General features: G+C 35.1%; 1 protein-coding gene across 2 annotated transcripts in view; it reads right to left on the reverse strand.

Moving 5' to 3' along the window:
* The window catches only part of LOC128672219 (suppressor of lurcher protein 1-like), a 226,255-nt gene that overhangs the window by 32,699 nt on the left and 168,221 nt on the right, over nucleotides 1–25,335 (reverse strand). For both annotated transcript variants that reach the window (XM_053749220.1, XM_053749219.1), the window contains 3 exons: nucleotides 24,795–24,883; nucleotides 21,278–21,400; nucleotides 19,933–20,004 (listed from right to left, as the gene is read on the reverse strand). In XM_053749220.1, the coding sequence (XP_053605195.1) occupies nucleotides 19,933–20,004; nucleotides 21,278–21,400; nucleotides 24,795–24,883 (284 nt within the window). The remainder of the gene's footprint in view (nucleotides 1–19,932; nucleotides 20,005–21,277; nucleotides 21,401–24,794; nucleotides 24,884–25,335) is intronic.

Consider the following 25,335-nt stretch of genomic DNA (forward strand, 5'->3'; position numbering starts at 1 on the left):
GGTTGAATTTGTGGCATGTATCTGGGCTTAAGGATCGAACTTGGGAATAGTTTGCTACAAGTGGGCTATTGTAATACTCCCACTTAATTTCAAGGTCATCTAACCACTTTCAGAATAGTTGAGACACTTTTCTGTGTGATTTATATTATGTGGTTGGGTATACTTAAATTCAATACTATCACTGTATTCCACCCTCGTCAGAGATGCATGGTAACGGTTAATCCTTATTATTCACTACGACTTATTCGTAGAAATGTAATCATTAGTGGATTTTGATGTAAAGTATTCGTAGTAGAGTATGCTAGAGGCATTTGGTCTTGTATGAGTTGCATCGAATAACAATTACTTAAATAATACTTATATTATTTACCTAAGACCTACTAGAATTACCATCGAGTTATATTTTGTCACTAAAAAAAATAAGGACAGTAGGAAATCAATCTAACAAAACCAGTCAAAGACACAATGGCCAAAAAATTGTATATAACAAAGTAGCTTCTCGCTGTTTGTCAGTCCCTATGTATGCTTCAACGGATTTTGATTTGGATTTTTTTATTACATACCATGATTCCTGAGGAAGGTTTATGTGTATAATTTATTACGGATTTACTCGAGCGGAGTCGGGACGGGCCGCTAGTCAAAAATATAATACGTTTGACGTCGTGTCATTCGTATCCATTCTAAATTTCATCAAAATGTGCCGTGTTAGCCGTGAAAGCGTGACAGACAAACAACTATTGAATATTAGTATGGAATAACTTAACTAAGAGTTCATGAATTCGGAGTTGGCTTCCAAGTGAATTTTTCATGGTTTCCGTTGACGTTACATATTTAACTTCGCATTAAAGTGCCTGCCGCCTCGTAATTAAAGCCTTATGAAAATTGCGACGGTTGCCGTGAAATAATAATGACCTTTGCCCCTGAAGGTATCATTATGAGACCTTTTCTAATCCACTACATATTTATTAGGTTTATTTATGTCATAAATAAGACTTGGACATACTTCTTTTAATGATAAATTACGTAATTAGTGAAATATTGTTTTATTTGTAAATTTTATAAATCATTTACTGGAAATAAAGGACGCTGGCTTTGATGCAAATAACATTGCAGCAGTTATCATGGAATTTGGCTTCGTGGTTAAAATGAAATATTATATTATAGAATTAAACCAAGCGTTATTTCATTTAAAAATCAATACAGTGTAAAATTATACCTGAGGTTGACCTAAAAAATATTTTATTAGGGCAGTTACTGAGGTTCTACTGACCTAACCTGTAGGTTGATTAATGAAATCCCCCATGTCGTGTCTGTCTGTATGAACGCGATAAACCTAAAAATTACGAGACAGATTTTTGTGCGGATTTCGCTAACACATAGTGAAGGAAAGCATCTTGAGGAAGGTTTTGGTGCATAATTCATCTGGCCGCTAGTAAAATGGCTTGAAAATAATGTAAATAGAGAATGCTATGTTCAATTGTTCAAAAGTATTTCGCGTGTTCACAAACCCACTATTCTGATATAAAAACGCAATTTTTCAGCGGCACGTGAAATGTTTGCAAACCATTCATAAATTCTTTATGCTGTAAAGCATTTTTATCTCAACGCCGACGGGAAAAACTGTCGGAGTGCAAGTCGGATTAGCAAGTTAAGTATACAAATGGTTAGTTTTTATTGTATGTCTGTTGTCGCTTGTGATGACGTAGAATATAACGGCTATTTTGATAGGTTAGAAGCAAGTTGTAGTAGTCGTCTTTTACGTTAACTTTAATCAGCGCGCCCATGTTTATACAAAATGGCGTACTTTGGTTTTTCTACGCAAGTCCCTCATGTGAGATTAAGTATTACAATTAAACATCATTATTTTGAATTATTAATAGAACTTTGATTTGGACACGACGTGGTCAAGTCGCACTTGTCTTGAAAAAAACTGAATCACTTGAATATAACTTAGAATACATACAAACTAACTCGAATGCGTAAATTATTATCTACCTGTCGCAATGAAAATGATCAAATAATAAATAATATACCAAATTAAAAAAAAACATATCGTACATACAAATATGAACCATGAAAACATAACACTTTTTTTGTGGACAGTCAGGTATAAATAAGAACAACTTTCTGAAGATAATATTAGCATCGAAGTCAAGATAGATATTCCAGTTTTCTGTTGTTTTCAAGTTCTGTAGGTACAGTTACGTACATCGATATTTATACAAACTGCATTCAATTTTGGACTTTGTCACATTGGAACAAGAACCGATGTGCATACATGTTAATGCACGGGACTGTACATTCATCCCAGTTAAGGGGCCAAGGCCGCGCTGAGAGCGCCCTCTGGCGCTCCAGATAGAAACTGCTGAGTTTTCAATTGTACTTGTATCTACATACCACTGCGTTTATGTTGCCACAGTTAGCCGATCATGGCGGTTTCGATATACATTGCTGATTTTACCTTGCGATAATAAAAAGCTTACATAGAAATTACGTAATGGACATATTCAGTTTAAAAGAAGACTGTCATAAATATAAGTATCGTAACTAGATATCGTAATTTATCAAAATAAAAATCTGAAGCGAAAATTGCAATTAATAACGCATTCGCATCATATGTTATTCGTATGAGAGGTCATTATCAATTATTGCTAGATTTGGGACGCTAGCTTTGGACTAGCATCTTTTTTTAAATTACATATAGCTGAGAAATTATATAATTGCACTATATATAATTTTTTTTTAATATATATAATTTTTTATATATAATTTCTCAGCTGTTTGGCTTTTGTGATGCCACGGACAAAAATAACCAGATACACAGACACGCTGGACTTCTAATTCTTTCTGTCGTCCGATGTTAAAGATTCAAGATCATTGTCCAAGTTTAACTCGTAACTAAAGAGCTGGTTGAACAGAGCTTTCGAAATTCATAACTGAAACATCCGGTGAGCACAGAGTACTCGGATTTCCCCCGGGAATAAAGCTCCGTTAAACATAGAACCATTTCGAGTCGCTTTATGAAGTTTTCTAATTGCCTACTTACAATATTGGAAGTGGCGGACGTAACGATTATTACCTGCTAAAGTTTTCATCCTTAAAGTACTTGGGAAAACCGATAGATAGATACTTACAATATAGGTGTATATTCATAAGATGATACACATTATATCAGTTAAATTATGATGGAGTACCTATTGTAAGTTTGTCTGTCCCTATGGTAGATCTTTAAAACTACGCAATGGATTTTGATTCAGGTATTTAAAATAGAGTAATTCAAGAAGAAGGTTTATGTGAATTCCTTTAAAAATCTTTCATGAATCAATCAAGATTTTAATTTGATTAATCGCTACCCAAAGCGGAGTAAAAAAATTAACACGTGTCAGTCTCACGTCAATTTAGTCTGAAATATGACGTGCGACCATACGAGAGTATAGTTTTTGTGAAAATTCGCTTTGCGGCAACGCAATCACGGCGCCTGCAAGGTGAATATTGCATGCGGATGAAATATATTTGCGAAAACTGTGCAATTGTTTGTCAACTCTATATAAGACAATTTTCTATATATTCAGCACAGATACTTTATTAGAACGGTACATCATCATCTACAAGCCACTGCTTGGTATAGGTCTTTTTTTTGGTCCTGTGCCAGTTTCATCCATCGCATTCCCATGACCCAAACAACGTCGTTTGACCAGCAGCTGGTGGTTTACCATCCGGTCTCTGTCCCTGTCTCGGCCATCGATGGTCCTGTCTTCTAGCCAATTTAATAGTAAGGATAACTTAACTCGAGAGCTTACTTACACTCATTAATTGGATTTGTCACGTATCACGTATATATAAGTGCTAATTCCTATTTAGGATTATAAGTGTAAGCACCAGTGTTCATGAGTCCATTTAAAACAAAACACCTGTACTACCGTGTTAAAAAAGTATTAACAATCAATTTCGAAAATGGCGGTGCACAACTGGCTAAAAACGTGGCATTCCGACCGCGTAGCTACATTTATCATTGAGCGAACATGTAACAAATATCAGAAATTACTTTCATACTAGTTTTGCATTCAGCAATATTTCAGAACGGAACCATTCCCTGGGATTACACTGGAACAGATATCTGAGCTCCAAACTAATTTAAGATTAGTCGTTTCTTTTGCACAACGCATAGATTCAATACTGTGTTAGCTTGTAAAAGTCGTTGGAGTACTTTTCATTATTCTCTTTTTAATGTTAACTGCTTTACGTCTATCGAAATTGTTATTACCAACACTGAACCTAAACCGACACTTACGAATATCGCCACCTAGAGTGACAGTCGATAGATGCCTAGGTACTTGAACTTAACGGTATAAAAAAGAAGTCATTGCATAATATCTCTTATATTGTTAGAATCGCTTTGGCAGAAGATAGTTTGCAGAAGAATTAATAATGAAGGAATAAGGCTTTGTCTTAGACCACAAATCTACCTTCTGTCTTCGCTGGACTTATTCCTTATGTACTAAATTTAATAGTCAATCTTTTATTATCCCGTATTCAGCTCAGGGAGTTATCTTGAAGCCTCAATTCGTTCCGTGAATTCGCTTCATTTCATTTTAACGTGAAAGCTTCAAGACTTCCAAATTACCTGTCGACTTAGGAATCCGATAGAGTACTCTAGCAAGAAATAACAGCTGTGACTTTTAGCTCGTAGATTATTCATACTTAGTAACATTTTACCACGACTTTCAAAAACAGTATTTGATTCATATTTATAATTCTTATGAATATTCGCTAACATGCCTGCAGACCAAGGAAATTGTGGACTATAAGCGTCAGTCGATCATGCTGCTTGTACATAATGTTTCACTTGTTTTTACCATGAATTGAATTAATAAAAAACTGTCTCCTAACATTAAATAAATAAACTTATTTTTTTAGTTTACCTACTGGCACAATACAAGATGATAATGTTCGTAATAATAATAACCATCAAAAGAAGCGTAACCATAATTATTTATTAAGAAACAATACCTACATCATTCTTATTCTCCACAACTTTAGTTCCTTTAAAAATCCCATCGAAGAAACATCTGATACTTTTTTGCCAAGATACTTAGAAAGTACTTAAGGACTAAACCACACTCACTGTGAGCATTAAACATTAGACACTAAAATCCATACAAAAGGATGTAATCGAATAAATATCTAAACTACTTACATATAAACCGACTGGCGCTTTTTGCCATAGTCTCATTAATCTGACAGCAGAAGGAAATCGAAACGAAACTCAGAAAGATTCCTTGGTAACTTTTCTTGATCATTTCTCCGATTTCCCACTACCGCTACACTCCGAGAACCATAATCACTTCACATGACACTTCTCAACAAGTTTCACACAGTTTGTGCCTACGTAATTTGCGGAGTACACTTTAGAACAATATTTCGAGAACGCCGCACCAGACGACCGTTTCGTTTTCACCCGGGAAGAGTTCTGCGTCTCGCTAATGCCGCTCAAATGGACCACTGCGCAGTGGATGCTTGCCTCCCTTTTTACAAGCTACTAGCAACTCATGTGCATTTTCACGCTCCATTTTATGTTTTTAAATGCAGAAATAAATGCCCAGCCAGTTATTCTAAACAACGCTTACAAATTAGCATTTTTAAGTTGTTCCGAGAAACAGTTTTATGCCTCGGAGTGTATTAAAAATATGGAAAATAATTCAAAGAGAGAGGAAAGTTTTGGTTTATTGCTTTTTGAAGAAAAGTTCAGTAATTTAATGAGTTTGGTTTTAGCTTATGTGGAAAGGTACATGTAAATGTGTCAGAAGCTACATTATATAGTACACAGAAAGACAAACAGATAATTGTTGAGATTAGCGGTTGATTATACATCTTAACTTTCCTCAGGAACCACACTATCTGTTGGTGAAAACGCCATATCATGTAATCTGTAGTTTTTGAGTTTATCGGAAACAGACAGATAGACGCGTCAGAGGACTTTGTTTTCTAGTATATGTAAGAAAGACTTGTTTTTTTTGAAGAAGATTTGTTTTCAATCAATATACTTATATCTTTATATTGTGATTTTAATTCGTTAGCAAATAATATATTGGTATAAATATATAATATATAAATAATAACAAAATATCGTTTTAAAAGTTTGCACGCAACAAAAATATAGCTTTTGTGTAACATAATATAACCTGGTTTTACTTAAAATCATATTGGTTCCCTTTTTATACTAACAAAATACAACAAAAAATTCAGTACGCGGCGTTTTTTCAATACGTATTCTATTTTTAGTATGTTGCTATAGGTACGATACAATCATTACTTTTATTCGTTTCTTTAATAACAATTTAGTTGCTTAGGTGTTTAACTTTAACCAGCCCAGAAAAACACAAAGCCAAAATAGTGATTAAGAATATAAAATAAACTGTGATTATACTGATTTTTTATAGAAAATAAGTACTTTTTATAAAAAAAATATTAGGGTATATATTTGTGCGATTTATTTATTTAACTTTATCATAAAAACGTGTAATAAAAAGGCGGCGTTATGACTCAGTATAGGTAGTTACACGCTTTATAATAGGATAGGCAGAGAGAAAAGGGTTATTTTTTTAATTTTGGTTAGTGCTAATGAAAGAAACAAAACAAACGGACAGACCTTAACTTATTATTATAATATAATACCTATATATATTTAATGCAAATAGTACCTGCTTGGTAGCATAAAAAGAATATGGTTGTATGAAAATTTACTAATATCAATAATAATGTTATAATAAATCGTACGTATGAATAATGAATGTGAAAAATTAGATTGACAGACAGACGTGAAAAAGTGCCTGTGAAGGCCTAATTTCTGAATAAATTTGATTTTGAATCTTTGAACCATTATGGTATTCAACAGGTTTACGCTCCATTTTCCTCACAAGATTCCTCACAAGAAATCGATTCATATATCTTTTCTAAATTTATAGCGCTGTGACATTTCTGAGAGTTGCCGAGTACAGGAAATATTGACAGCCGGAAGGACAGAATAGACAAACGGACAACAAGCAACCTGGCTTGAAACCTATTTATTTTCCTGATATGATATTATTATGATGATTTATATGTGGCAATGTAATGACCCATTTATAAAAAAATATAGAGATAAATCACGCAGATTAATTTAGCTACAAATAACAGTCATAAATTAATTGCGCATAATAAATTGATTGCACATTAGTTTGCTATGTCAACAACATAGCAAACTCCAGGAGAGCCACCCGCTGGTACGGCCACGTTGTGCACAAACCAACAAACCACTTTAGGAGTAAATATCTGTCTGTACTGGTTTCGCCTGGTCCTAACAGAAGAAGCAAACCAAAGTGTTGACAACTGAAGATGCTAAAGACAAAGTGTTTGAAGAAACACAATAGCGGACCCTGGGCTCCGACGCTCTACGGCGGTGGAAGTAACCGAAAAAGGGCTCAGATAAGAGAGATAATAAAATAAACAGTACTAGCGTAAAATATTACTTCTATGTGCATTTTATGCCATTTATTTTATGACTTTTTACACAGTTAATGTTCCTAAAACTTTGTATTTATAACTAGTAACTACTTAAGAGAATTAATTAAATAATGAGTGGTAGATAGAAAAAAATACACATCCTGAAAATCCAATAGAGCGAATACTGGTACTAAAGCCGGTATGATAATAAATACAATTTTCAATAAGACACTTCACGTGTGTCGTGATATTTCAAAGTATAAATTTATAGTAGATTACTGCAGTGGCCTGCAAAATAGTAGTAGAAGTGTAGAATACGTGACTACGTGAATGCGCCCAGGGCAAATATATTTCGCATACAAAGCAAGGACATTCGAGCCATAAAAGAATTTCTTTCATATTTTTATAAGAATATTTTGTTTGTGAGACACAGGTAGGAAAAATATATAACTATTTTGGCTTAAATAAAATACATACTTATATGAATATGTATTTTATTCAAGAAAAGTACAAATGTGAATAAATAAGAATCTATTACTATTTATACATTGCTCTGAATATATTTTTGAGATATATTAAATAAAAAATTGATATTATATTATAACAGTAAAAAATGTGTGTACATACTTTATACACACACACTATCAATATATAAAAAACTCTTCCGTTACTGAGTGACTAACTAACAGACAACGTACAGCCGGAACTACTGGGCGTATAGGAAGCTGAAATTTGGCATGAAGTTTCCCTGGGGAGTGTAGGTAAGCACTAAGAAAGGATTTCACAATATTCTCACAGGAACAGGAAAAAGAGATTATTACGATTTTGTGCGAGCGAAGTCGCGGGCGTCAGCTAGTTATATATAAAGATATATGTTAAATTAGGTAGGGAATGAATGCCTGACTATGCCGTTTTTGCCAGGCTCTGTCGAGGATGCCTAGTGATGCCGACGACAATGCAAAGTGGAGATAAGAAAGTAGGAAAGCGGAACTTGGGCTTCGGCGTTCAACGGCTGAGGAAGGAACCAGAAAACCCTCAGATGGGAGAGAGAGATATATATATGTAAACATTATATTCACTACCTCATGGAAGCTTATCAAACGGAAGATTGTGTGTGGATAGTTCCCAATAGGGCAGTTCAATATCTTAGTCCAGTCAATCCTCTGTTGCATTGGGAATATTTGCTCCGGAATGTTCTGTCAGCTTTGCATTGTGATTGTTTGATGGAGACAAATATACAATCTATTGCTGTATCAATAAGTCATAAGTGAATTCATAAATGTTTTTACGAACATTGTGTAAGTGATATTATTTTAATGGATCGTGTTGTCTGATTTTACATGCGCATGACAATCTGAAGTAGGTGTAATGTAACTTGCAAGATTTGATTACAGATAGACTGGCAAACAGACATCCAATCAATGAAACATATCTGTAACACTTTTATATGTTACGTTCAGGCTTTAAAAGCATGAACGAAAACTAAAACACGTTATTTTACGTATCATTTATACCCGAGTTGATAAAGCGGTTTTTTTTCCAACGGTTTTAGCTGCATTTAATAAGAAAGACCTGTATTTTCTGTATTTCCCTTTGAACGTATATTTACACCGCGCTGTAAAATCAAACAATGTTAGAAAATATTGAAATTGAAAAGAAGCAGCTAAATTTACATCAGCGCAGCGTAGCCAAAGAAAACATGTTTTAATTTACATATTAAAATAACTGTAAAAGTTTAATCAATCCATTTCAATCTATATTAATGTAAATTTTTCACAAATCAATACCACATTACACAAAAATATGTATGAAGTTCATACACTGCTTAAGTATACTTTACTCACTACTTCAAATGTTTAGCGCGTTGTCAATATTTGGTTCTTCGGTAATTAGGTATAATTATTACATTACCCTCAGTGGAGGAGCTCAATGGCGGGTAATCATATTGGTCGGTCATTGGAAGGGTGACCAAAATTATCTTGAGCGCCTCCCTGCTTCCGAAGGTCCCGGTTGTATTTGCAGTTTAATCCGCAATGGGCCCGCGGGTTGTGTCATGGCCCAAACTCCTTTTCCATCCGTAAGGAAGGCCAGTGCCCTAGCAGTGGGGACATTTAAATGGCTGTTAATGATGCCTGATAGAATAAATAATCCAAATCGCAGCAAAGAAATTGATTACAACGGCTCTTGTCATTCTTTGTTTTTACTCAGTGCGTGGCATCAGTCAACTTTGATGTTGACTTTAATCTGAGCAGAATCACGCAAAGTATGCCAGTTTTTCTAAACGATTATTGCAGCGCGCTGTTTTAAATTAACGTCAAAGTTGACTGGTGCAACGCACCTAAGTAATTAGTCAAACCTGGTGCAACCCACTTTTAATCTATTCATTTGAAGAAACAAAGACAACACGCTGAAAATAAACTGCCCTGTATGTAACCACCCTTACAATTTTAATTCAAGGATGTTTAAGAAACTCTAGGAGTTAACTTAATTTTAGCTGTTCCGTATAAGATCAATAAGAAACGGTGACAGAAAGCTCGAGGCAAAGCTCCTGCTCCGCTGTGAATCTTGTTTCTCTTTCAGACACTTTCTCACTGGAATTAAAAATATTTGCTAAAGTTTCCGTTATAATCCGGCACTTCGGCGAATTATATGCGTTTTCGAACATTTTTTATTTGTAATTTTGAAGGCTCTGTATTATTACACAACCGAACCTTAGGTTTTGTGGGTGTCTCGTCTGTTTAAACGAGCAAAAATTAGCTAGTTAGTTACTGCCCGGTTTATGTGTAAATTGTGATTTAATTTCGCTATAATTCCCGGAACCCATTGGATTGTATAGTGCTATTGAGATTCTGCTATTACTTCCAAATTTGCTTTTTAGGAGTTATTTTGTATATAGTATAATTTATTTGAAAATTTATATCATTTCTGTCAACAAAAACGGTAACAATCTTTGAATAAAATCTTTTGACAATGTACGAAAATCATCATATTAAAATCGTGTGCCAGAACTGCCCTCAATGTGAATAGTGAATTATAAATTCTTTACACAACGTAGGTCAATGGTTACCAAGTGTACAAGCGAAACAAACATGTCCCTTTACTTAACTAAACTAAGTTTCAAACTAACTACATTTATAAATGTATCGCTGAAGAGGCAAGTTTCATTAAGAGATTGTCGCAGGAATGAAGGAGTTTTGTAAACTGCCGAGGTACGTAAATATTATCTCTTAAGTTTCTGTGATCATAAATGGCGAAGTTGAGTGTTATTTTGTATAAAAACCTTTGGCAGAAACACACGGACTCGAAAGAAAATTAAAGTGAATTAGTAGTATTAGTTTTTGTTTTCAGCACAAAATAAATCGTACTTAATTAGATGAACATGTCGCTAAATATTATAATTACAAGGTACTGTGGCAAAAGACAAGAAAACAAACCCACAATGTCGGCCACAATGTCCCTATTCTCAGGAAATCGAAGTTAACTCCATTAATTTTCTCCAATTTTTATGGTTTTAAGCAAATTTACAAACCAAAACGTTTGGTCGATCGATGCGTGAGCTCAAAATTGTGTGATGGTGATTTTTGTAAATGCAGAAACAGTGCTAGACCTACAGAAAAAAAGAGAAAACTGATGAAGTGAACTTCGATTACATGATAATCGGGCCCCTCTGCAACACCTGCAGAGGTGTTCAGAGGGTCCTTACTGGCCGCCAGGTAGGGCGCATACCCATTTGCCTGCTTGGTTGGAAAAAAGCAATTAAAAATATTTTTATTTCTCTGCCAGGTAATCAAGACAAAATCTCAGATGGGCAGGAATGTGTCCCTATCATTTCATGAGCCAGCGTTTTTTTTACCGTAACTTTAATTTTGCGAACAATGATTTTGTGGCTAGATGGATAATGCCTTTGGATTTTTGTCATGCATTTTAAACGCTATGATGCAAACGAGAAATCCATTAATCAATGTCTCAAGCTCCTTATTTCGATTAAACAAAGGGCATCGTGTGAATGCTAACAAGTCAGTTTGATGAATCAAAGAAGAGTCCGACCAACCAGTAGGTCTACTACAAAATATACAAACATGGACCACATTACTATCGTCCACTTGCTGTCTTTTTTCCCATATCGTGTAGATACGCATAATGTGAAAAAGGGGACGTGTGGAGACAATGTGCTGGTTTTCATGGTAGTTTTTTGAGTTTCGTGTTTTAAGTTACAGATTATGATTAACGCGCTAATATCCAGGAGCACATACTTCTAGTGGATATTTGAACTACTATTTAGGTATTTTTAAAAAATTCTTCATTTGCAACTAAATGCACTTTCACACAAATTACAACTGAGAAGTCTTTGTACATTATGGTACATTGTAGTTTATAATTTTTGAAAGTAAAGTAATCAATTTTCCAACACACAAAGCAGGCTTTGAGGCAGATGGTGGATTGAAGCCAAATTGGTCGATAACGTTGTTTCGCAATTCCTTGTTCGAATTCCTGTCTGAAGTTTAAGTACTTATTGCATTTTCTTGACCTAGCTTGATTCATAATTTTGGTATGATTGATATTATTTATTATACATTTTGTGATACCTACAATCATCTATGATAAAAATACATTTTGAAAATACTTAGTGAAAGCTTTGATTTTGCAAGTTTTTGAAACTAAATAAAAAAAAACGTGTCGTTATAAATGTTCCAAAGAGTTCCGTTATGGAGAAAAAAATTCGGTTCAGAAATTAAACGATTACGCATTTTCCATGAACAACACATGATTACGCATTTTTGTTGTGTTTCACTTTAGCCCATTTACCTTTAATTTTATACCTACATAACAAGACGTAAAAGCATCGAGGATATAGATAAGATTATATTTCTATTTACTTTACCTTACCCGTTGTTTGATGTTGACCACGGTTTGTTGACCAAATTCTGATTGATTGGAAGCGGTCCCTAGTTACTAGCAACATTTGTTTGCTTTTAATAAGTTTAACTCAACGTAGTTTCATCGTTGTGAATTAAATATTGTTATTATAAAATATCTTGGACTTAGTTGTAACTTGCGAAAATTTAATTAAAACGAAATATATATTGAGAAATATGCATTGTTGATGAAAATTACGGGTCATTCATGCATTATTATCGATGGAAAAGTCGACAATAGTTTCGGTCAAGTAGTCGACTGTTCCGTCAATAATCTCACGTGAGTGATCCTTAATTTTCATTAATAATAAAATGTAAGTCTGTTAAAAATCCTACATTGACATCCAAATGAATAATAAAGTACCTATTTGAAAGTAAAGTGTAAGTGATTTTGGGATGTCAGGGATGTTCGCCGAAATAGGTGTAGACAGTTTTTATACAACATTTATAAGCCACAAGCAGCGCCCCGGAGATGATTATATGTAATGAAGATACAGAGAAATGATTTTAGAAGATTTGATCGTATTTAAAGCACATTTCATGCAAACTGAAACTGCAGCGGCGCGGTGAAACGGGGGCATTTTGTTGTTGTCCTGCGGTGCCCGTAATGGCCGTCCGGTTACGTTCCGGGCGTGAAGACTAAAATGTGGCCGCGTGTTGCTATTAGGGACATTTGCTGTAATGAATTAGAATAGTTTGCGCAATGTGTTTAAGTAATTGGTAGTGTTTTTTGATTTGAATAAAAATGCTTGGTAATAATATGGATGAACAAATTGTTGCATGAAACTATGCGACGAGTTTGCAATGAATTTAGGTAGGTTAATGTGCTGTTGACTGTGCAAGTGTGCACGAATGCACTAGAAATATGTACATATAAGCATAGCATAATCCTCCATATCAAGTGGATAGATTCGCAACTGGACGATTCTCAAGTGGACAGATTTGCAACTGGACAGGATATGTGTACACATGGTACATATCGTAATTTTATGGACTGTAGACCGTAACATTATGACAACCTCTTGTACAGATCGTCCATTTTCAAATATATAAATTTCCTAATTAGTAGAGCATTCCTATTTTCAGCTGAAAAATGTAATAACTAACTTCAAGATATAGGTTTTATGTAGGTACATTCGTGTCTAGGGATTTTGTATTATTTAATTCCACAAAAGTGGTCGTAAATTGTCATGACCAGCGAAGAGCAATACACATTACATTTAGTCAACCGCAAAAATAGTGTCAACAAAAATATGCGTCCATTTTTGCATTCAGCACTCTGGAATTTACATCGAAAAGCATATTCGAATATTTGCATAAGGGTAACGATCACACCTGGTGGTATGTTTCACGTCTGACCTACAAGTATTGGGCTAGGAAACCGATTTATGCGTCGCGTTTACCCTCGCTCCAAAAAAGTTGTGTGTTATCCTAAATTCATAATCCAGTGTATTGGAGAGCGGCGGTGGCGGCGGAATGCAGCGCGAACGATATACCGTAATGATTGTACTTGATTGTGCATTTGGAAACTAAAATTAATCAATACATATAATAAAATTGAAGAAAGGCCAAATTTGTATATTGGATATTATTTTTAAATTCTTCATGGAATATACTTAGTTAGTGATATAGATGACGAAAATATAGTTTTCGAAATTTTTGTCTGTCTGTCTGTCTGTCTGTCTGTCTGAACTCGCATCACTCGAAATCTATTGGACCGATTTGCTTGAAATTTGGTATGTAGGTACCTTATATACCGGGTTAACATCTTAGATACATTTCATCCCGGTAAATGATCAGGTTCCCGTAGGATAATTGATAAAACTAATTATGAATCAAAAATGCCTCAGAATCCCGGATTAACATCTTATAGACATTTTATCCCGGAAAATGAGAAGGGTCCTGTAGCAAAATTAGATACATTTCATCCCAGTAAATGGTCAGATTCCCGTAGGATAATTTAAAGACTAATAACGCAATAACTAGATTTTGAAAATTGCTTCTTTAAGGGAATGATGTTGGGGTGGAAATATATGCAAAACTTTACTATTTTAGAAAAGAGGTCCAGGTCCAATGCATGTTCGGCACGCGTTACGGGAAGTGGGAGTGGGACACGTAGCGGGAAATGGATTGGGCACGTTACGGGAAACGACATGGGACAATTTGCAGGAAACTGGACAGGACAAGTTTCGGAACAATACACGTAGCGGAAATCGTAGCGGGTAACGGGGAATTGAACTAAAGATGACAAAAAATACGAATTAGGATCATAGTTATAAATACATTTTACCAGTCTTAGAATACGCGATAAAAGAATACCTGAAATTTTACTTCGATTCCTTTTAAGAACTGAAAATCACGCGTGCGAAGCCGCGGGCAAAAGCTAGTTGGAAATATAGCCCTGAGAATTTTTTGGAAAAAATATTCCTTATGACACAACCAGTTGTGCACACCTGGGGTCTTTGGGATAGAGGTACTTTAACAAAAAACAATGCACATCGAATGCGGTCGACATAGGCTGCCATGCTATGCGGTATGCCTCATATATGATTTGGTATAGCCAAATTGGAATTTGGCTAAAAAATATTTTTATACTTTCTTAATAGTAACTAAACTATCCGAATGAAGTCTTTAATCCAAAATAATAATAATTACACTGAAAATTTTTGGTTATATAAAGATTCATCAATATCGCAATATTCAAAATTTTTTTTCCAACTTTTCCTTTTCAGGGATTAAAAGATAAATTGATATCATTGTCATCTTAAAGCCTCGCATTGACTGAACCAATATTTTGTCTACGCTAAGCTAAATTGAATTTCTTTTCAACAGCAGCTTGTTTAGTAAAACTTAAACCTTCCTAAGAATTTCGAAAAAGAGTCGAAATCCGGGTTGAACTTACAATATTGATAATATTTTTTTTTATTTGAAATACGTATTATCAGTTAAAATAAAGTAACGATTACTTTAAAATTATAAATAATGTGGTCATAAAAAATATAAAACCTATAATATGGTCTGTCTGTAAACCATAATAAGACGGATTATATTGTATCTACAAAGAAACCAATTTAAAGTTTCTATCAGAGTTTCTATTTAGCAGTGGAAATTCCAATATGTTAGAAGGTTTTAGCCTACCAGTTTAGGCAACGTTATTATAATAAGTAAGAAGTATATGTGATGGGTTATTTTCGAATACGCCGTAGCTGGCTTGCTGCCTTTGCTGGTACGGCCACGTCCAATGTGAACTGACAAATTACGTAGAAATGAAGCGATGCTGTTCCCGCTCGGTCCTGGCAGAAGGGGAAAACTCAATATTTGCTGACTTGATATTGTAAAGGCAGATATTCGTGCTAATGGTCTGACTACTAAGGATGCCGAAGACCTTACGAAGTGGAGAAGAAAAAGTAGGAAAATCTTGGGCTTCGCGGCTGAGGAAGAAACCGGGAAAGCGTTCAGATGAGAAAAAGAGAACAACTACTTTCTATTACTCTCTAATGAAAATACTGTACGCCGGCGTAAGACGTAGAGAGATGAATTAATTCAGCCGAACTGGCATGGCCTCGATGGCTCAGTGGTCAAGAGCACTGTCCCGGATAGACAGGGGCGTGGGTTCAATTCCCGCTCGATTTCAGAATTTTTTCATCTCATTATCTTAAAAAAAAAGAGATCAGGTCAGTAGTTAGTGCTTTCATAAGGTTCTTCGTAATCTCTGGTAAATATTAAATTCATTGAACAGACATGATGGGCAAAAACCCGGAACCATGCTTCCATTCATATACACAAAGTGGCTGCGGGCATCCTTTGCCCTCTTTACGTTCAGTATCAGTACAAAGTTTTTGTAGAATAAAGTGGGTAATAGTTTTTCTTTCATGTATTTTTACGTAATTTTACCATGTAGAGAAATATGATTAAAGTTCGCGAGCATACGTACGTAATGAATATGCTTTGTTTTATTCGGATAATGTAATTAGGCTTAATATATAAATTCAACAAATAAAAAGTAAGCAAACCTATTTTTGTTTTGAAAAAAGCATTTGAAAATAAATTCGTATTATATTGTATTAACATTTTTGAATGGTCCATCAAATACTCAAATACTAGAAATATCGATTGATTGATGTGTTATGGAAGGTTACTTGTAGATTCAAAGATAGATAAGTAATATCTTATTGCTTACTTTTCTATGCTACGGATCCCTAAAAATACATCAGACGAATATACTTAAATATATAACAACACTATACGATAACTAATCACGGTACTCGAATAACATTTACATGGGCGTAGCGAGGTCCGGGCAAGGACGGGCCGCTTATAGCTTTTGACGTACAGACTTGAAGGCTGGCTTGTGAAATCCAACAATGCGGAATATAGTCTCTAATACAGTGTTTTTTAGACCTACTTTTCTTATTCTAAATGACACTTATCATAACAAAGGTCTTTTTGTCGTAGAAAAAAAAAACAGTATAAGATTTATAACGACAACCTCGGTGGCGCAGTGGTAAAGTGCTTGTGTCTGAACCGAGAGGTCCCGGGTTCGATCCCCGGTCGGGTCATGATGGAAAAAGATATTTTTCTGATTGGCCCGGGTCTTGGATGTTTATCTATATAAGTATTTGTTATAAAATATAATAAATCGTTGAGTTAGTATCCCATAACACAAATCTCGAACTTACTTTGGGTCTAGCTCAATCTGTGTGATCTATGCTAATATATTTATTTATTTATTCTTTACAACGTGGCTACGCCCTTAAATATATAGGTACTATGACTTTTGAAGCAGAAGTACAAATCTCCCGGTTGTATGTGCAATTCAGCCGGCATGGTTCATTATTTATTTAGCTGTGCATGTTTTACAGACCATTGCAAATGCACTGTGAAAATTGGATGGCTCGTCAAACGGGGTTAGTTTGTATAATGATATCTCTCTCTCTCTCTCAACTGGGCGTTTTCTCGGTATCTTCCGCGGCCATAGATCGTTGTCGCCCAGTAGTTATAGATTCGATTTCGTACTTTTTCTCCTCGATTTTGCATGTTCTTCGGTATCCTGAGATTTCAGACCATAAACAAACAAAATGGATGTCATGAAAAGTAAGAAAATAACTTGTTTCATAACAATGCGGTAGATAGGAGTTGAATTTGTGTCGTTAATGTTAGTAAGTTTTGTCACATGCCTTTAGGCGACTACAGTGTTAGCAATTTTTTTTAGTTTTCATTTTAATTTCCGTACTTTTTTCTTTTAATTTTGTTAAGTGCAATAAGGTTATTTCAAACAAATTCTGTAACTGTCAGATACTTAATTCTCATTTTGTAAAGATGCACCCGTTTGATTTTGGTCAGTGGGTCAACAAATCTAGCTTGTAACTATAATGAATGTATGTGACTGCGCCGGCGAGTTGGAACGACTTTATTTATGTTGCAACAGCGCTGGTGCAATGTTTTTATGTTTTGTTAACAAGATTGTGCCCCTCGGAATTTGCTCTATTCGTGTCAGGTGTTGGCGGTGGAAATAAAATGTTTGATTTGTTTCACGAAACACTTCGCACGTTTGGATTGCTAGTTCATCGAATAGATTGAAGTTTCACAAATAAAAACTACACTTTTCGTCATCAAATATGATTTGAATAATTAAGGAGGTTAATATATATGTGGAATAATCTATAACTTGGCAAATGTAATACTATCAACAGAACAGCGTAACTTTTATTATTTTTTTGTTTTCGTGAGATTGTAGCTTACTTTCCATTTAAAGCATAGCCGGTGAAACATTTTATAAAACCACATTGTAAATAATGGTAATTCTCATGTTTTATGCAAGTAACTTATCTATTTACGATGTCGTCATTTGAAGTTTCGTACTCAGTGAGACTTTACAATTTTAACTCGTTATTAATACAATTAAAATTTTAGTATAATTCTTAACTTCAATCCATTCCTGACAACAGTCACCCTCATCATCGGTGAGTGGTTTACGCGGGAACGAATACTGAATATAACATTCACTTACAAAGTCCCATTTAAAAAGCTCTAAATCCGTCCAAAATTACTCCCAACGAAGCGACATTAGCTGTGAAAATTTATTATTCACTTTGTCAATTTTAAAACTTGAATTATGCCCTCACACTTTGTCATTCGCCTGACGTTGCTTTTTTCGCATTAAACGTAAATGAATGGTAGCTGGGGAATTTTTCTTAAATTTCGTTTTACACTAATTCATTGTGGTGGTGCTGCAAATTAGTCGCGAAACTATAATTGTGTTAGTAGTTTATAGAAGTACTTCGAAATAGCTATGCAGAATGGCTTTTGAGCCGTCGAATTTTTGGAGCAGCAATGTTTTGGATGTAGATTGAGTATTCAAATAAATCTGTAGATACACGAAAAGCTGTAAAAAAAATTATGATCATGACAACAACATGACCGATCGTTAGATCTGACTATGTATAGAGAATCTTTGGCACGTTTTCTTTCAATTTTATAAATTAAGTATAATACATTTTTGTACGTATATTTGTTTTTATGCAATAAAGGATGTGAAATTATTTACTTAAATTAATTTTTTCTCAATCCTCAAGTGTATTGTTTGCGTTATAGGTTTTATTTTAAAGGTAATTACCTTTAAACCAAGATTAATTCGCAGATTACCGAGCCTAATGGACCGATGGACGTGCAATGTAATGAGGATGGAAACGCGTACACAACAGCGACCAATTAATTGAGAAAAGTTTTACATATGACCATTTATGAGGTATCATTATAAAGTTTGTTGTTGTGAACAAATGGATTCGTGTATTGAATAATATAAGTAATTAAAGTATAAAATATCGAAATAAAACGTTTTGAGAAAAAATGTTACGACCGAGTTTCTTGTTGCTCGACGGAGTTAGAGCCTCTAAAGAATTGCCAAAAACGAATAAAGAGAAGGGTTTTAAGACTTTATATCAGTACATGCCTGTCTCACGTGCTCGAATTTAAATAATAAAATAGATATTATAGCGGCACACCAGCGCCCTTCTAGACGTCGGGGACTGCCAGCTCTATACCGTTAGAAAGAAGCCTATTGCCTCCCTTCTCTATGGCCGTATGTGTTAACGGCCTTTTTTCCAACGCGTGCGCCTCCCGCTCTCTCTCGTTCTGGTCTGGTATGGGATGTACAGACGTGTTACATATACACATATTATACGCAGGTCGAGCTGGAGTGCTCCCGCGCCGTAAATTTTCTTGCTGTAATTCGTATAAAGTAATAGTCGGTACTTATAAACCATTTGTGAGTTCATGTGGATTTATGTCGACCCGTTAATATACGATCTTTTACCCTCTTGGCTGTTTGAATTGAGAACCCCACGCTATAATATTTAAATAGCTATTTTTTAAAATAATGAACTGATCTCAAAGCGTCCCCCTAGAAAACTTTTACACGATTTCCATTTCATCTAAAAATATTCTAAGAAAATCGAAATGGACACGCTAGTGGGAAAAGAGGATCCTGCCATCCATTGTATCTAAATATTCATCATAACAATTAGGTACTTACTTGTTGCGCTCACTTCAGGTCCTAGGGACTCGAAGGCTTTTCCAAAGCTTAATTTCAATAAGCGATCAGAATCTGAAACAAGAATAATATTTTAGGTTGCTACCACCTTGTGACACAAACCGAGTATCAAACATAGAGAGGTAAACGGGGTAAAATGAACCTTGAACCAAAGACGGGTGGTTTTTGCCGCGAACTACTGTGTAGTAATACAGGTTTCTCATAGATGGCGCTTTCACGAAATTATGTGACTGTGCGGTTCTGTAGCCTGAATCATACAAATAGTAAATTAAAATATCGTATATATAAGTGTCTTGGCCTAAATTATCCAGAAGTAGTAACAGAGTATTTGATATTGTTTTATATATTGATATATGGTAATTTTTTAAATCTTTTAGTTCCAGGTATTTTCATGAACTCTGTTTTGGTTCAGTATGTAACACCGATCTATTGCCGGCTCCAAATTATCGTCGAACGCCCGACGCGAATGCATTTTGCGTAGTTTGTACGAGTGCTTTTATTTACTGCAATGAAAAACCAGCAACGTATGCGGAATCTGTCAAAGTTCGGCGAACTTTCCGCGATAGTTTGGAGCCGGCAATAGATCGGTGTTACATACTTGAGACTAAATACATACATATGCCACATAGGAATAGAAACAAATTCGTGTCCCGGACTTGACGATATTTAAAAATATTACAATGAAATCAAAAAGGGAATTCATTGGAATATTTACCGTTTAAGTAGTGCTGATCGGGTACCTACCGCAATTGAACCTTTTTTACGGTTTACCGTTTGAGAGAGTCTGGGAACGGGAATATTCTGGAAGACGGCCAACATTCCTATTCATACCTAGTTGGCCCCGCTCGCAAATTAAACTGGATCCATCGCATTTACGTACATACGCTGGACTGGAATATTATTACCTATTTGGCGTGCATTAAAAATATTGCATTGTATTTGTACAATAAGTAATCTTTCTTTCCTATCGAGTTTGCTTTTATAGCTATATCCTATTGCTACTCCGTTGTGTTGACGTCCGTCGACGGATCAACGCAGAACAAAGTAGAAATTGTATAAAGTTTTGACGTACGTTACCGCTCATCAATGTCAAAAACTATAGAGAACAATAGAACGTAACAAAATAATGGTGTCTAGCTCTTAAGCACTACACAAACGATATTATTTTTAAAAGTGGTATAGTTACCAAACTGTAATTATATATCGAAATTGACTACCAAATTTTTGGCATGGTATTTTTTGCTGATGCAGAATATTCACAAATTTTGGAGAAAAAATCTGGTTCTTTTTATGTAGTACGGTAGAATTACAAGATAATATTATGTACCAGCAGCTGTGGAGTCAGGAGGCGGCTGGAAGTGGAAGGTGGCGTCGAAGCCCTGGCCAGGGGTGGCGGAGTTGGCTGTGAACTGCACCAGTAGGGCTGGCCCCGTCGACAGCACTTCATACTCTGGAGAAATTGTAATAATAAGTATTTTTTCTTGCATGCACTGTCGAAATCAAGTCCAAATGATATACATTCAATAAATGAGGGGGATGCCAATGTGTAGCTTGCACACTAATATCGATTACGCTAGGGCCGCCCCTGAATTTAAGGTCATGCATTGTCAATTCAAATCGAAATGCCATGTGTACAAAATGGCTTTTGTAGACTAGTAAACTGGCGTCCTCAAACGTAACGTGCCCCCAATACCACAAACCTTGGAAATTAGGTATCGGAGCCGGGGTTCGCAATCACGGCGTTCGCTATACAACATTTAAGGTTGCTTCGAATGTCAAAAAGTCTATAGTTATTTTTTCTAGACGTCAGAATATCTTTACAATCCGCCTTCTTCTTGAGTAGTAGAGTATGGAAATATCTTCCATTTCGTCATGGTCAACGTATTGGCACATCATCTCATAGTCGGGAATGGTGGAGTTATTCAACTAGCTTTTGCTCGCGGCTTCGCCCGCGTGTATTTCTCTGCGAAAGCGGAATAGACATTTGGCATGATTTTCATACACACTTTCATCCCCCATTAAGTAATTGATTTTTGAAAAAAGTAGTCTACGAGTATGTTTGAAGAGAGGTATTTTACATGCATATCGAATTTCATCAAAATCTGTCCAGCCCTTTAACCGTGAAAGCGTGACAGACAGACTTTTGAGATATTAAGCGGTATAGGGAGACATTTGGAAATTGTAAAAAGCGTTTGTAACTTGTATGTACTTATGGCTGGCCATGTTTTGCGTAGCAATAGGTAATATTTAAAAAATCTGCTCTTACTCATGTCTTCACAAACATCAAATACTTTGATGTAATACTAGCGACCTGGCGCGCACGAGGTCTATAAACCTTCGGGAATAAGTTATGTAACTAACAGTGAAAACTGCATCAAAATCCTTAGCGTAGTTTAAGCGAATAATGCTTAGAAACAGACAGATGCGTGATATTATAATTGCGTAAATACGTTTATTTGTTACCTCTTCACGCTTCTTGAAATGTGTATGTAACATTTTTTTATGTAGTTTTAAGTGTGGACATGGACATATACCTTTCATCCTGGAAAAGTAACTGTTCCCGTGAGAAATTTACGTAGGCGAAGACGCTGGCAAAAAGCTAGTAATATATCTCTGGCGAAGGAAATTTAATACTGAAGGAGCTATTGTGGTTTGTGCAACTGAGAGGAGCAGATTGAATTATTGCCAAAATTAATTGGATGCTAGCTAGACGATATTATCTTCTCTTGTAATTTCAATACATGCACTTACAACAAATTAATTTCCACAAAAATAGACTTGAATATCAGTTGACGACCTCGATGGCGCTGTGGTAAAGTGCTTGCCTTGAACCGAGAGGTCTCCCGGGTTCGATCCTCGGTCGGGTCATGATGGAAAATGATCTTTTTCTGATTTGCCCGGGTTTTGGATGTTTATCTATATATGTATTTGTTATAAAATATAGTATCGTTGAGTTAGTATCCCATAACACAAGTCTCGAACTTACTTTCGGGCTAGCTCAATCTATGTGATTTATCTTAATATATTTGTTTATTTATTTATCAGTGGTATTTATAATTGACAAATTATAAACTAGTTGTGGGATTCGAATCTTATAATTGTTTATATTTTTAATTTTAATCTTAACTTCCTACTAACATTATAAATGCGAGTTTGTGAGGAGGTGCTTGTTTGTTATTCTTTCACGTAAAATCTTTTAAATAGATTGTTATGAAATTCGGTACACTTCGAATATAACCTGGAATAACTTATAGTGCACTTTTAGTCGCGATATTCCCACGGGAGCTAAGCCCCGTGACGCAGCTAATTATAGGGATATAGTTTAGTTATTAATATACCATATTGCATTAGTAATAAGTTTTTAGTTATTATAAACTACGTATATCATTTAATATTGTCTACACTTATATCTAAGTGTAGATAATCGTCGCTTATCTAGTTAATGTCTAAAGCTTCTGGCTTAACACTGCATACTGTATACATTGATTTAGAACAAAGTTAAGTCGGACACAAAAAACAAGTTAATGGGCAGCCCTACTTGGCGGAAAGACATGTACTTTGACGTGGCATTATTCATTCATAAAGGCATTGGCCGGCGAGACGTTGTCGGGTGACCACGATGCGCATAGAACATCGGCGAGAATCGATTGACTTTGTACTCCATATGTAAGGCTATCACAGTCACTTGTCTATTTGTTTGAAAATAAAAACTTCTTATCTTAGGGTAGTATTTTCCTTTACGTTGTAGACAGGGAAAGCTATAGACACTGACACAAATACTAAGAAAACTATATAGACAACGGACGAGTGAGATAAAAGATTCCCATACAACTTCCCGGCCCAATAGCGCTAATCTCATACAAAGTAACAACATATTTAGTAAATCATCACGGCTCAATTCGCTACTTTGTCTTATTTATTTATTTATTTTATTTCTAACACACTAGCAGCTCATTATGCTGATGCGAGCGTGTCTTGAAGTTTGGAGATGTTATCCTATCTGTTCTTAAAACTGTGTGTGTTTTTTATGTGTTTGTATTGTGTATTTTTATTTTCGTTTTAGTCAGATTGCGATTTACGAAAATTGAATGGAATTTTTCTATCTCATTTGGTTACATTATTCCGTCATCTAATATAGTTTCCTTGGCCTTAAGGTTAAGGCACATGTACAAAGAGACAAATCTGTATAATACAATACAAAGAAAACGAAAAAAAAAACACCATTTATTTTATAAGAGTATTTTGTAACACAGGTAAATGATTCTGTGTTACACGAGTTTGGCAAAATAGTGTGACAGAAATTGGGTCACAGTTCATAAATTTGTTTTAAGACTAATACCAAATAATATAATAAATGCTAAACTAAGTTTATACCTTCTCACGCTTTATCTACACAACTAAACGTATTGAAATGTAGCAGATCTATAGTTGAGAGTACGGAGAATGACATAGACTTCCCTTTATTCCAAGAAAAAGTACAATTTACGTGGGGAATTCATCCAGGCGAAGTCGCGTGAAAAAGCTAGTAGACATATATAAAAATGGACCAGCAGCAAGATCACTCATACCAAATTATCGTTTTTCTTTTAGAATAGAGGAACACAAAAAATATTGTAATGAATACTGTGGCAGTTGGTTTCTAGAATCGATTTTCGTGAGTTCTAACAACACTACATTGTAAATTATGTATGTACTTCATTAGCTCTATCGATTATTTGCCCTCAAATACCATATTATTATAATGAAAGTATACAAGTTGGCTTAGCTACCCAGCAATAGGTTGATGTAGATTGAAAATGTTGATGTTGAAATAAAAAATAAAACAAAAAGTAAATGGTAGTTACCTGTGAGCTCGTTGCAGAGCATAGCTATGGTAGGCGCACTCGCGTCTCTGCCATCGAACACTTTGATGATGTCCGCTCGCCGAAGACAGCTGGAAAATAATATTTATAAATCTAGCTGTGCCCCGGAGCTTCGCTCCCGTGGGAATTTCGCGATAAAAAGTACCCTATGTTATTTTCTACCCTTGTACCAAATTTCATATCAATCGGTCCAGTAGATAATGCGTGAAGAGGTGACAAACAAACTTACTTTTGCGTTTATAATATTAGTTGGGATTGGGATAAATCGTACTAATATTATAAATGCGAAAGTTTGTGAGGATTTATGTGGGGATGTTTGTTACTCTTACACGCAAAATCTACTGGACGAATTGTTATGAAATCTGGTACACCTGAACAATATACCCTTGGAATAACATAGGGTACTTTTTATCCCGAAAATCCCACGGGGCGCAGCTAGTAGTAATATAAATATAATGAGGCAAGTAAAATAAATATAATAAATAAATAAATAAATAAATGAGGACAAACCACACATTATTGA

The sequence above is a fragment of the Plodia interpunctella genome, chromosome 9 (genome assembly GCF_027563975.2).
Source record: "Plodia interpunctella isolate USDA-ARS_2022_Savannah chromosome 9, ilPloInte3.2, whole genome shotgun sequence".
In the NCBI taxonomy this organism is placed as follows: Eukaryota; Metazoa; Arthropoda; class Insecta; order Lepidoptera; family Pyralidae; genus Plodia; species Plodia interpunctella.